Source organism: Callorhinus ursinus, unplaced genomic scaffold, assembly GCF_003265705.2.
Source record: "Callorhinus ursinus isolate GAN/ISIS: 27379988/994484 unplaced genomic scaffold, GSC_fseal_2.0 scaffold24, whole genome shotgun sequence".
NCBI lineage: Eukaryota > Metazoa > Chordata > Mammalia > Carnivora > Otariidae > Callorhinus > Callorhinus ursinus.
Window position 1 is genome coordinate 14448007 of NW_027397086.1, and position 14179 is coordinate 14462185.

The window sequence follows — 14179 nt, forward strand, 5'->3', positions numbered from 1 at the left end:
TATCTGTTTGCGGGCAGGCTGTTCAGCTCTTGATCAAGAGGACACATCTTATTAGATAACCTTAATGATCGAGAGTTAGCATAAATTAATAGTTCAGCCTGAGGGCTTAAGAGCCAGCCTTCCCTTACTGGAAGCCTTGAGTAAATTACTTAACTTCTCTGTGCTTTTTTCTTATCCAGCCATCTCTAGCCAGCAGAATATTAAAACTACCACAGAGGGTCAATGCAATTAATCAAGGGAGTTAATAGAGAAAAAGCATTAAATTAATGAAACGAATAAAATTAATCATGAGCTATTTCTACTACAATGTCTACTGTCGGGGACGGTGAGATGGAAGAAGAGGGAAAGATACAAACATATCTCGCCACTCCTATTTGTTTTCAAAGTCTGGTATTTCGGAGGAGAGCCCCAGCTCCTCCACTTGTGGAGCTGGGCAGATCTGGGTTCGAATACCAGCTCTGCTGTTTAACGATCACCAGCTTTGGACAAGTCACTTCACCTCCCTGAGCTTCAGTTTCTCCTGCAGCAATACCTCACCCCCACCCCCACCCGCTTCCTGCAGCCTCCTAGAGATCCAAAGAGGAGGTTAAGTATGCTGTGAGGCCACCAGCAGCCATGGGACGCGGCACTCCCGAAGGTTTGTTTCCCTGCGTGGTGGTTTTCCAGCTCAATAAATATTTACTGAATGAAGGCCACTTTCTCAAAAGTCACTTAAACATTTGGGGGCTCTGTTGTGTCATTTGGAAAGTGGTGATAATAATGCCTGGTTGCCGGGGGTGTTGTGGGTTTGAAATGAGACCACGTAGTAGGTTCTCCATAAATACCCACATGCTCCCTTCAGCAGCCGGGGGAGGATCCAGGACTGCCTTTAAATGGTGAGCAGTTTGGGCTCCTCTGGGCACTCTTTTCTGCCCCAGAGTGTCCTTTAGTTCAGTGCATCAGTTAATGACTGGCTGGAGCGGAATGCTGGGGACACAGGAACGGACAGGCTAACTTCTTCCATGAAGGGTAAGGGAAACCCATGATTAATGGGAAAATGTAGGGGATCAATACAATTACAGCTAAGCTTCTACAGGCCCAGGAGCAAGATGCATAAGGGAGTACCCTCACCTCTTCATCTCTCTTGTGCCTTGATTTCCCTAAGTGGCTGTTCTTTTACCTGCCTATATACGCATCCATCTATGCCAGTGCTAAGTTGTACTTTTTCTGGACAGGGCCAGATAGTAAATATTTTGGCTTCGTGGGCCCTCAAGGTCTCCGTCAGAACTGCTCAACTCTGTCTTTGTATTGCAAATATCAAAACCAAGGAGCCTACGTGGGTTTCAGTGAAACTGTATGTACCCAGATGGGCAGCAGGGTGGGTTTGGCCAAGGGCAGCAGCTTGTTGACCCCTGATCAATGCAAGCATGCACTTGCCTATTGTGCCTGGTGCAGGGCTAGGCACAGAAGGCCATGTCGGGAGCAATGGCCTCCCCGAGGTCTGCAGGGGCCTAAAGGATGAGAAGCTGCAAGGCTCCAGCCTCACCTCCCTCCTTCACTCCCGTCTGGCCATGCTGCCTTTCTCTGACCCCCTCGCAAGCTCTTGCCTGCCTTGAGAATTTAATAGTCTGAACTTCTTGCACTCCTTACTCCATCACCCTGCTCCACATCTCCCTAATTTGTCTATTTTCTATTTGACCTTCAAGTCTGAGCTTAAATACAGGTGTTCTCAAGGAGGCCCTTCCCCACTCCGAGCCAATGTAAAGGAGGCCCTTCACTAACACACTTTCAAGCACGTCCACTTACTGGCACTTTCAACAGTTGCGTTCAAGTAATTATTGGCGTCATTTCCCTGGCCTCCCTTGCTCACTGCTCTCCTGTCCTCTTGCACTTAGCACTGGGCTAAGCAGGCATCAAGAAACGTGTGAATGAACGACATGACGGGACCCAGCAGCCCGTTTGCCCCATCTTCTGCCTGGTTCTGACTGCATATGTTAGAGCTGATTTATTCTGGAGGCTACAGCACTGGGGGTTTCACGCAGTCCTGACTGCCCATCCATCATTTTATTTTAAGCACATTACTTCTCTGTCCAAAAAGAAAAGGAGGATACAATTAGGTCTATATCCCTCACTTGCTTAATATTTCAATTTCCCCCAGGGCACTCCCTTCAAGTGGAGATCACAGCTCATGAATATTAAGTGTCTCTTCCAACACAACATGGTCCCCAAGAAAGAGCAGAGAGCCAGCAGCTAGGAAAATGCCCCGACACCTGGCCTCCCAGGCCTCTCCATCCCCCCCCCCCCACGTCCCCCAGCTACCTCGGCCACGGCGGTGGCACAGACACCCAGCAAGGCACACGGAGGTGAGGCAGGTCTCTGGTCACTTCAAAGGCCATAAAGAAGCCCTTGTTCTTGGCTACCCGGCTTCACCTGCCTTGGAGTCAGGCTGCCTTTCAAAGGCACACATCAAAGTGTGGTGTTGATTCCTCAAATTCAGGCAAGCTCCAAGCCTTTCTGAGCCCGACCCCTCCCTGAGAGTCAGGAAGCCGACCTGGGCTGAGGGCTAGAATTCCTCCCTTCTGGCGTCAGAGCCCTCCTGTTTCTTTTCATTCCAGCCCGGCCTCTCTGTGGGGTAGGCCTCCCGGGTTTCCGAAGGAGGTGGTGAGCCGAGCTCTGAGGCAGGATGGCCAGCTTGATGCTAACCGGGGCTGACTCAGCTTGGGGTGTTTGAATGCATCCATCAGGCGTCCCGGTTGAGGACTCCAGCTCTTCGGCCCTGCCCTCACGGCAGCCTTCCGCCCCATCGCCTCTCTTTCCTGCTCCTTTGTCCTCTCAGTGACTCCCTTTGACCCTGTGGGTTAAAGGAATTCCTTTCTCCTCCCCAAGCCCTCATTTCTTTTAAAATGCACAGTTTAAAAACAATAATGATCTGGGATTTAAATTCTGGAAGTCAGAGCTGAAAGGGCCCTGGGAGATCATCTGGCTCACCCCATCACCTGATAGCTGGGGAAGCTGAGATGAAGGCAGCAGTCACTTTGCACAAGGGACCACCGCATTTTTACGGCAGGCAGGCTCAGGACCACTCCCCCCCTCACGCCCCGCCCCCGCCCCATGGACCAGAGGCCTTTCTATCAGTCACTCCTGACACGGGAGTGAGGAAGGGGAAGGGGACTTGGCAGTAACTGACATTGTCAAGTGTCCACTAACTGCCATGCATCGCGCTGAGCTAAACACGCCACCGACATGATGGCCATCTTCCTCTAAACACAACCTGGGAGTTATAATCATGCCCATTTTCCAGAGATGACACTGAGACCCAGAGAGAGGATGGGAGATGCGCAGGATGACCCAGGGAGTAATTACAAGCACTGGATGTTTGAACTCAGGCTCCTCTGTCCCTACCACATTGCCCTGACAACAGGATTAAGTGTCAAAAGTCCTCCTAAGCTAAAATAACAATGTGGCTACTGTCCATGGAGGGTGAGCTCTTAAAAATGAAAATACAGCCCAAAACACAGGAGGGCCCTTTGTCGGGGGCAGGGGGCTTATGCAGTGGAATGTTTACAGGGTGATAATAACTGAAAGTTGTAGTTTTCATGACTCATGAAAAAAGCACAGAAGGGTCTACGCATTCACTCTCACTTCCCGCTGTACGCCAATGGTACCAAAGCAGGAAGAGTGGGAAAGAGAAAGCTGTCTACTGTCTCTTGGGAGTTCGTCCAGGTACTGGACATGGTGTTTAGAGGCAGGCAGATGGGGTCTGAAGCCTCCTTTTCTGGTCCACCTGACTGGAGTACGTAGGACAAGCCACTGAAACTCGGCACCTCTGTTTCCTCACTAGCAAAATGGACATTATGAGTCTGAATGTGCCGAGTTGATGGGAAAGTGAATGAAATCACTTGAGAAAAGGGTTCTCAGCACAGAAGCCGGTACAGTTGGGTGCTTACAAAACGACATGACTTCATGGTTCAGTGGGCAGACCCTGCCCCGGGGGACTGTGAACCCCTCCTCTGCTATTTCTGACTGTGGGACCTTGGGCAAGTTCCTTAACCTCTCTGAACCTCAGATGATCTCTTGCAGGCACCTGGGATAATAACATCATTTATCTCCTAGGACTCCTGGATGGATTGATACAACTTCTGAATCAGTGGTATGAGTAACGACAATAAGAATACAGGAGTGGCAAACACATATATAACACTTACCAGGTGCCACTGTTTAAAAATGCTTTACATATACAACCTCATATCATTCTCACAACAATCCTAAGAGGTAGGATCTACTACTAACCCATTTTACTGATGAGAAAACTGAAGCTCAGATTACAAAGTGGCTGAACCAGGCTTGTCACCCAGAATCCATGTTCTTTTTTTTAAGATTTATTTATTTGAGGGGCACCTGGGTGGCTCAGTTGTTAAGCGTCTGCCTTCGGCTCAGGTCATGATCCTGGGGTCCCGGGATCGAGACCTGCATCGGGCTCCCTACTCCGCGGGAAGCCTGCTTCTCCCTCTCCCACTTCCCCCTGCTTGTGTTCCCTCTCTCGCTGTGTCTCTCTCTGTCAAATAAATAAATAAAATCTTTAAAAAAAAAGCTTTATTTATTTGAGAGGGAGAGAGAGAGAGAGCACACACAAGTGGCAGAGGGAGGAGAGAGAATCTCAAGCAGACTCCTTACTGAAAGCGGAGCCCCACACAGGGCTCCAACCCACGACCCCGAGATCACGACCTGGGCTGAAACCAAGGGTCAGAGGTTCAACCGACTGCGCCACCCAGGCGCCACCCCCCCCCCCCGAATCCATGTTCTTCATCACTGTCCATGCACCATCACACCTCCTGGTCTAGCTGGCAGGTGACCACCTCCACGCCTCGATCACCACGGCCACTGCCACTACCGCTAATATTTCTCTTCTTTTCAATGCATGTCTTCATGTCAAAGGAGGCTTTATTTCAGGAAGGTCATTTGGTGAAAGTTACGCTTCCCACAGAGGAAAATCTGAAGGAATGCCTGCATCCAGGAGAAGGTTTAATTTTTTTTAATTTTAATTTTTTTGTAAGGTGAGAGGTGGATCATGTTATTATGATTTCACTTTGTTAGAAAGAAAAATAATAATAAATGCAACTTCCGGCAGAGCCCATTCTGCCTCCCCCTTCCACTCCCCCTCCCCCCAACCAGATGCTGTTTTTCTTTTTAGTCACTGTTGCTCTAAAGTATCATTAGGACATCCACCAAGAAGACGTGGCGATTCATCTTCTTGTTTTCCTTTCCCGCCTTGGCTCAGAGCAGGCCAGGGCAGCCTGACACAGGGGCCACAAGGCTCTGTGACCCCCGCCCCTCCCAGGGAGGGCGGCGGAGTGGGGGAGGAGGATTGATGTCCCCTTCTCCCCCTCAGCTGCCTCCCAGATAACTGAGTTAATGGCCCTGGCTCTGGGACAAGCCTAGAGATGCTATGTCAGGGACCAGAGACAACGTCATGCTCACAGCAGTCCTGGCATGGTGGGAAGGAGTCGGGAAGAAGCCAGAAAAAGAGACACAGCGGAATGACAACACGGGGGTCCATTTGCTTTGTTCTCCTAACTGTGTATCAGCATCAAGTAGGCTTTGCAACCCCAAAGCTTTTAAGTAAATGACACACGGAGGATGCCCCAGTGTCAGGGAAGGAAGCTTCAGAGTCCTCAGCGCGATCACACTCATGTCACAGAGGGGGAAACTGAGGCTCCTGGATGCTTTGCTGCAGCCCAGGCCCCCGCATCTAAACTCATCCCTGGGACCAGCCATCTTGAAGGACACAGGGTGGTAAATCAAAACAGAGCATGAGGAGTCCTCCCCAATTGCATCTCCTGTAGGGGACTGCATGTCATCTCAGAAGGTCGCTCATTTCCAGCAATAGCTCGAGATGTAGAGCCCCTTTTGGGGATGCTTCACATTTTGTCTAATTTGAGCATTACCTTCCCTCCTTCAGCTTTTATCAGCAGCCTGGCTGAAGTTTATGACTCAGTGCTATAGGAACAGAATTCCCAGTGCTGCCAAACAATGCCTCCAGCCAGTGTCTGTTGGGGTGGGGGTGGGGGTGCGCAGTGGGGAGTTATCATTTTACTGATACCACATTTTTTAACTGAAAACTAAGGCCTGGTGTATGTTAAGTATTTTAAAAAGGGGGGAAAGGACAAGATAATTTTCACATTGCTGGGGATGCAGCTTGCATTGCCTAAGAGGTCTTGTGGGTGGTGTTCCTTTTAACAAGCAACTTATTATGTGCTGGGGGATGAGGGCGCTGGGGTGGGAAAATGGGAAAGGGAAGTCCCGGGGTGTTGCATAATAACACATTGGCACCTTGGGAATACTTCCGGATGTGTGGGCTTCTGAAAAGTGAATGGGAATGCCACCATAAATCTGTCACCCACCCTCACACTGGTGTTACCAAACCCAGGGAAAACACTGGCCCAACTAAGTGGTCGGTGACAAAAAACATAATGAAGAAGAAGAGAAAGGAAGGAAGAAGGAAGGAAAGGAGGGAGGAAAAGAAGGAAGGAAGGAGGGAAGGAAGGAAGGAAGGGAGGGAGGAGAGAAGGAAGTCATCCATTCAGATGGGGGTCAGAGTAGTAGAGTAGAAAAATCAGGGGGTCTCTACTCAGTCTGAGATGGGATCACACATCTATGAGCTGTGTTACCTTGGCCAGGTTAAGACATCATAACAGGTCTTAGATCCCTCATCTGAATATAAGAGTCCTCTCATAGGCTCACACTAAAGAAAGGGGCATGACATGGGACATACATCACACCTAATGGGTGACTGTAAATGGTGGTTGCTGCTGATACTCATCCCCCACCCCCACCCTCACACATACGCATTCACTGAGATAAGTAACAGTTAATGTACTTCAAGCACATCCAACTTGCTAAGAATGGGGCTAAACCTCATAGTATCTTATGACAATTATTTTCAGTCAGGATTCTAAGTGACAATCAACAGAAACCAACTTTGGCCAACTGAAGCAAAACAAGCAAACAAACAAAAGCTATTCAGAGAATACTGGATAGTTATAGAACACTCTCTGGGAGGGCTTGGAGAGCCAGGCTTGCACACTCCGAAGCCCAACACTAAGCTCAAGATGAGGTCCCAGGACTGGTCTTGTGAAGATAGTAGAACATGGTCACTTTAACACCAATGCCACATGCTGTCACTGGTACTGTGGAAACACACGGGTTGTAGCCATCCTTATCAAAACAACTGGGGGGAAAGTGTAGTTCTTGTGCCCACGCTCAGGCTGCAAAGGGGAGTCAGGGAAGGAGACTTTTGGATGTTCAACTTCTGCAGAGGGCTTGGGCTCTGCCTCATTATTATTCCATCAAGGAGAATTATTTCCTAAATCTAGGAAGGAGATTCAGATAAGTTTCCAAAATTATTGATAAATATCTTCCACAGTTGAGTCTCAGGACTTTTACCATTTTCTGGATGAGAACACTGACATTTAGCTACGGTCGCGTGTCTAAGCCATGGTGTGCACCCAAGTCAGTATCACTCAAGCCTGTTCTCTTGGCCACTGTCTTGACAAATACAATGATGAAACCAGTCCACCTCAGCAAAGCCTCCCACACTCCAGTGCCATTTCTCTGAGTCACTGAAGCTGCATGTGGTGGGAGCCAAATACTCACTGTCTATTCTTCAGCTGTTCTTAAGGGAAGATGGTTTGATTCCTTAATTCTTGGAATGTCCCGTGTCTCACTGAGTCTCTATAAGTGGAATTCTAATTGGTGAGGATGGGTGTGTAGCTGAGGTCATTCCTCTAACACAAACCATACTCAATATACCAGGTAACACAGAATCTTCCCTGGGCACCATCCACCCCACTGACAATTCTGTATTCCAGTCCATTAATTCACTAGACAGACTGTTCTAAAGCAGTGTGTTCCTTGTTCGCCCTCAAAATCCTACAAGACCAGGAGATAACCTTTTTTTTTTTTTTTTTTTTTTTTTTTGCAGGTAGCTCACCACTGTCTGAAGTCAGACTCTGGGTTTGCATCCCAGTTCTACCGTTTAACTGCATATCCTTGGTTCACCTCTCATGCCTCAGCTTCCTCTTGTGTAAAAGCAGGACCATAAAAGATTATTATGAAAATGAGAGTTTATAAATGTGCTTGGTATATCATGGAGGTTCAATAAATATTGCCATCGCCAGCAGAATACTCAGAATCTAGTAGAGAACAACAGTATATCAAATGGTGACGGTCCAGATCTCGCCTTCTTGTCACCTCCCTCGCTTTCACCTCTTTCCTCTTAAGCATCTCAGTTAACACAGTTTAAAAATCACTGATCTAGTCCAAAACAGTCATTCTGGCTAAAGTTGAGGAGGGAAGTTAGGCCCAAGGTGGGGGCGGTGGGGAAGGCCCGCTAGGACTGGACTCACTGTCCAGTGCTCTTTCTAAGAATCTCCAGGCCCCACCATCGTATGCTTAAAATTCAGTTCTTTTTCTTAGAAAGGGCAAACGATGTCATAACTGTCACCTCCTCTCTGCACCAGGCTCCAATAACCAAGACTATCAAAGACTTCAAATCCATAAGCCAGGGGTCAGCAAATGTCTGTAAAAGGCCAGATTAGTAATAGTGTGGGCTCTTTGGGTCATAGGGCCTCTGCTGTACCCGCTCAATAATTTGTAGCAGGAAAGCAGCCATAGATGATACGTAAAGTAAGGAGTATGCTGTGTTCCAGTAAGACTTTAGTTTCCAATAGAGGCAGTAGGCCAGTTCCGGCCCGTGGACTGGAGTTTGCAGAGCCCTTCCACGGATGATGAGCTTCTAGCTGTCGGAGGCTACCTTGTTTTTGTGTATTGCTGCATGGTGCCGAAGCACCCCAGAATGTGGGCACCAGGGCCACCCGAGCATCTCTTTGAGGGTCCCATATCCCTCATGTAACTTAAGTGACATGCCACCTTAGTGTGAGTAAAATAGGTAGATATTTTCCAGCATGATCTGGGAGTGATGCTGGGTGTCAAGAGGATGATGACAAAGGCAAGCAGCTCATGGGCATGGGAAATAGTCACACACCTTGGGAATAGCACAAGTCAAGTGTAGGTAAGGCCTTTAGAGACCACCTAACCCAATCCTTTGAAGTTTACACCAGGTAAACTGAGGCCCAGACGCGGGAAACAACCTGGCCAGTGTTATGTGGCAAGTTCTCAAGCACAGTGAGGACTAGAGCCTGGTTTTCCTAATTTTCAGCCCAGGCTCCTTCTGCCACACCACCAGGCTAACATCAAGTTTTTACCATGGACCATGTGCAAATCAACAGAGCAAAGAAAACAGCCTTCTGTCATTTAAAAACCCAAGGTCCTGCCTGGAAATTCTCCTTCTGTCTTTCCTTCCTCCACATCTTCCTTTCTTCCATCCACGGTTAGCTGTGGGAAACCTTTTATTGTGTGCTGAGCCCCTACTTGGTGGCAAGGAGAGAGTAGGTGCTCAATCCATGTGTGCTGAGAATGGACTAAGGGTGAGTGATACATACGTGGTGAAGAGCTCACAGTGCTCACAATCTCCCGGCAGAAGGAAGGTCTAAATGCGTCCCTGTAACGCACTGCGAATGGGAGGACCCGATGACATTTCCTTCCCTTTCGTCTTCCTAGAAAACTGCCTTTCAGTGTGAAATCTTCCCACCAATGTTTTCATCCCCTCAGTAGCTGCCCCTTCTCTCTTCAGATAGAGCACCTCTGTCTTTTGTACTTGCAAATGAATTGTGATTAGTTTTCACCTCCAGCCCAGGGGATTAGCCGGGGGACCTTTGATCTTCAGGTATCGATTTGCATCTTAAAGGAAGTATGATCTCATCTGAGCCAGCTCAAAATTCCATCCCTGCCCCCCAACCCCTGTCTGTTTACCAGCCCTGGGCTGGCCAGGGCCTCCCAAGTGGGACTGTAACAACAAGATCAGCCAGACTCCTAGAGAAGCCAGAGGAACACAAATTTCCCAACTGACTCAGTAAAGATGGGAAAAGGACGTTTGCTTTCTAAACACAAGCTGGTCTGCTCTTCCTCCACCCTCGCGTCAGAGAAACGGCCCAAGGTTCTGAGTGTGCAAAGGGGACTACCGGGGTTCCCGGATCTTGGCTGGAGGTTGTGCAGCAGAAGGAGCTCGGCGCGTGCTGAAGAATCAGACAGAGTCAGGTTCAAGCCCTGGTTCTGTCTCCAATCACTTCTAACCCATGAGATTCTGGACCACTTTCATCATTTCTCTGGCTTGTGAAAGCGAGAATACAAGCCTTCAAAAATCTATACTAATCACCCTTCTGGAGAGCTGGTGCGAAGAAGAGCGAGGAAGCAGCTGGCTTGAAAAGGAGTTACCAGCAGCCTCTGCTGTCAGGCACGGGAGGGAGCATAAGCTCTGTGAGGGCAGGAGCATTTGCCTGTTTTCCTTTGCTTCCCATTGCCGTATTCCCCGGTGCCTCAAACAGGGTCTGGCCCACAGGAGGCAATCCGTCAATATTTGTAATACAAAGGAATAAATCATCATTAGTCCTCACTACTGCCACTACTGGCCTGACACTATCCCGCCGGGTCCCCTTCTCCAGCTAAGCCCCAAGAAATGACACGCACTTACCAATACAATTGAAGGAGTCTTCTTGTCGGCAAAAGAGGGAGCAGCCATCACCACTGAGCTTATTCATGTCATCACATTCTTCACCTCGGCTTCTGCAGACCGGGAACAGAAGAGAGATCTGTCAGAGAGAGCAGCTTCAGAACCACAGCTGGCCATGGGAAAGCCCCTCCCCAGGCCATCAGCTTTCCAAGAGGCCTCAGGCAAGTCCCTTACCCCGAGTGTCCATCTCTTCTTCTTCCAAATGAGATGTATAAAGATATACATGGGTAAGACCCTATTACTTTGCCTTATTTTGTGCTTGCCACGACAAAGCTGAGTTCCTGCCTCAAACCTGTTCTCTGAGATCTTGTCGGTTCGGTCAGATGGGAGAAAGGAATGGATGAAGGGATGAAGGAACCGACCTTGCTCCCCCGTGTCTGGGAGGTCTCGCTGCCATTTTAAAATGGTGGATTTGAAGGAAATTTCTGAGCTTCTGAAATATAAATTCTGTTCTTCACTTCTTCACTATGCCCTACCTTACCCTCCTTCTTGTTCCCCACCTCCCCACAACTGTGAACTTAGAAATAAAGATTTTTTTTTCCAGTCACATGCTTGGGTCTGGTCTTCCTTTCACTAGAAAGTATTGCTCTCTCCATCCGGTGTGTCATTTCATGGGGTGAGAAACTCTAAGGCCCGTGGGAACTATGCTGCTAGGAAATAAAAGTGTCTCCTCTTGTTTGTTCATTTTGTTTTGTTTTGTTAGGAATTATTTCTGTCACCTCGGTTTGGCAGAGGTTGGGATGGACAGAAACTGAGCAATGCTCTCTGAATTGGACCAAGGAGATGAGGAGGAGGGGAAAGAGCTGAAAGACTGAGTGGATTATCACGACCTGGAAAATTCTCATCCTTTGAGAAAGAGAAAACATGGGTTTAGATCCTCTTATTCCAAACCAGCTGCGTGATCTCAGACAAGCCTCTTAATCTCGATTGGACCATTTAAATCAATAAAGACTAAAAATAATTTAAAATTCCATTCCTTAGTCACAATTGCCACATTTCAAGCCTCGATAGCTGTATGTGGTATGTAGCTAGTGGCTACTGGACAGAACAGCACGGACTATATTTCCATCACTGCAGAAGAATCCACTGGACCGTGCTATTCCAGAAGCCAAGTGTCCATGTTCCTACAGGTTCAGATGGAAATAACTATACCCCCTCCTTAGAGCTGGCACAAGAATTGAATGGAACTTTACGTGGCTGGCACGGTGCATGATAGATAGTAGATGCTCAGGGAATCAGGGTTCCCATCCCACTCAGTCCTGGGAGGTCTCTGCAGACTGTGTGTCAGCTGTCCCTCCCTCCCCAGAGACCAGCTGGGACCTGTCAAAGCATGGAAGAGGCCTCAGACTTTTCCTTTCACCCGGGCAGTTAACACTGGGCAATGTTTGTTGCTTTTAGGAGGTGTCAGAGTAGCAGGATGGTGCCTTGCCATCAATCCTTAAGATGGCTGGGCCATTGCACAGATTTCTGAAGAGCTCTCAAGTTCTCTCCTGTCTGCAAATGCATGAGCCGAGGAGAAGAGAGATCCATATTCCAAGCTGGGCCCATATTTCCAATCTCTGCCAGTGAATCTCGAGAGCTGGAAATTGGTGACAAGGCTTTGTGTTATTTAGCTATCTCATGTGTTATCTAGGGAGAGATTTTTTTTTTTTTTAACCTGGGCTGGTTTCCCAAAGCCACAAAGAACACATCTAACTCGCCTTCCCTCACCACCCAGACAGTATGTTCTATTGGTTTAAGCAAAACATTAGTGTCACCACAAATATCTTCTAGGCATGGCAGATCTATCATTACACAGAGAGCTTCTTATAGAAACCTTCTTTGACCTCCCAAGCTGGAATGGGTGTCCATCTTCTCTGTGCCCAAAGACACCAGGCTCCATCTAACCTAGCACTTGTCAAACTGACCATCTTTGCGTTTACTTGACAGCCCCCTATACTGGGCTTTCAGATGTCAAAGGAAATGACAGTCTTTGTCATCCTAGCACCGCAATGCCTGGCATAGTGCCTGGGATACAGCAGAGAGCAGGTAGCTACTCCCTCACTTACTAGTGTTGTGGGCCTGTTGGTGACACAGCAAGGCAATGGTGAATCCAAATGCGAACATGGGTCGTAGATTCACATCTTGGTTCTGCTCTTTACTGGGTGTGTAAGCTTGAGAAAGCCATGTTATTAGTCTTTGTACATCAGTTGTCTCTTCTGTAAAGTATGGTAATAGAACCTATTTCATATGGTTGGACCCAAGGAGATAATGGTGTAGCCCAATGCTCGTGCATAGTGGAGGCTCAATAAATATTTATGAATATTATCATTATATTCATCCAGTGCTTTCATCCATTGGGGCCTCATTAAGTGTTGAGCCTATCTCAGTATCTTTGTAAATTCCTTTAAATATATATAGTGAATCAGCACATATCATCCCATGAAAATTAGCTAAGATGACATTACTCCTTTTCCTTAAAGTTTTTCTTTGTTTGTTTTTGCCTAGGGAACCATCCATAAGCTGCATTTGGTTTTCTACAAAGCATGTCAACAACTATTTGGTAACCTCATGTCAACAACTATTTGGTAACCTAAGTGATATCTCTGTAGGATACCAATTTTAGGTAAAAATACTAAAAAACTTTATTGAAAACACTACTTATATTAATAATAATAAAATAAAATAAATAATAATAGTTTTAGATCAGCAAGAAGAATGACATTGTTTGCAGTGTTTTACCAATGCATCTATATCTGGCTCCAAAATGGACAGACTGAGTTGTAGGTCAGGTTCCACATCTGGTGAGATTCTTTTTTTTATTCTTTGTGCTAAATTAGAAAATCCCAAATCACAATTATGGGTTGTCAGCTATGACCGCAAGTGTTTCCTGGATATTCTGGATACGCAGCTCAATCTTGGGCCCACAAATGATGGGGCACTCTCCCTGGAGACTGCCTTGCTCAGTTGCTCAGTATTCCATCAGACAACAGCTGTGTTAAGAGCCAGAAGTTGATGTCTTAATGTGGGAGAGAATGGTGAATGGCTTCCCTTTCCCCAGTTGTGTTATATTAAGCACTGGAAACTGTATCTTCATGTTTGGTTGCTGCATTTGAATAGGATTTTAAATGCACACAACAGCACACCGTGAGTTTCCTTCGACAAATGAGGAGCTCTATCTTCTACGCTTGACCAGTCAAATTCTTGGCAATCAGGTGGTTTTCACCATAATTCCACACTTAAAAGTCCTTATACGATCTCCTTGATATTAAAATCTTGACATTTCAGCTTTGAAATTATAGTTGCAGGACATTTAAGACATGAATCCATATCCCCGAGATACGTCACCTCAGCAAGCCTCTTGAAATCGTGCAAATAATCATTACTGGCCTTGCTAGTGTTAACATTAAAAAAAAAAAAGTCTTCTCTTATCCCCAAAACTTGAATTTGTACCTTTCTTGTAACAGCTCATATGCTTCAGTCTGTGGGGTAGCAGAAACTTTCTTTCTGCACAGCTAAATCAGAAAGACGTAACATGCTGGCCATCATCTGAACATATAGGTAACATTCAATCTTTCCTTCCATGCTAAGTCA

At 47.1% G+C, this 14179-nt stretch overlaps 1 protein-coding gene across 1 annotated transcript in view; it reads right to left on the reverse strand.

Moving 5' to 3' along the window:
• Positions 1 to 14179, reverse strand: part of PAPPA (pappalysin 1) — a 237966-nt gene that overhangs the window by 114890 nt on the left and 108897 nt on the right. Inside the window, exon 10 of the mRNA XM_025888575.2 lies at positions 10568 to 10659. Coding sequence (XP_025744360.1) covers positions 10568 to 10659 — 92 coding nt within the window. The remainder of the gene's footprint in view (positions 1 to 10567; positions 10660 to 14179) is intronic.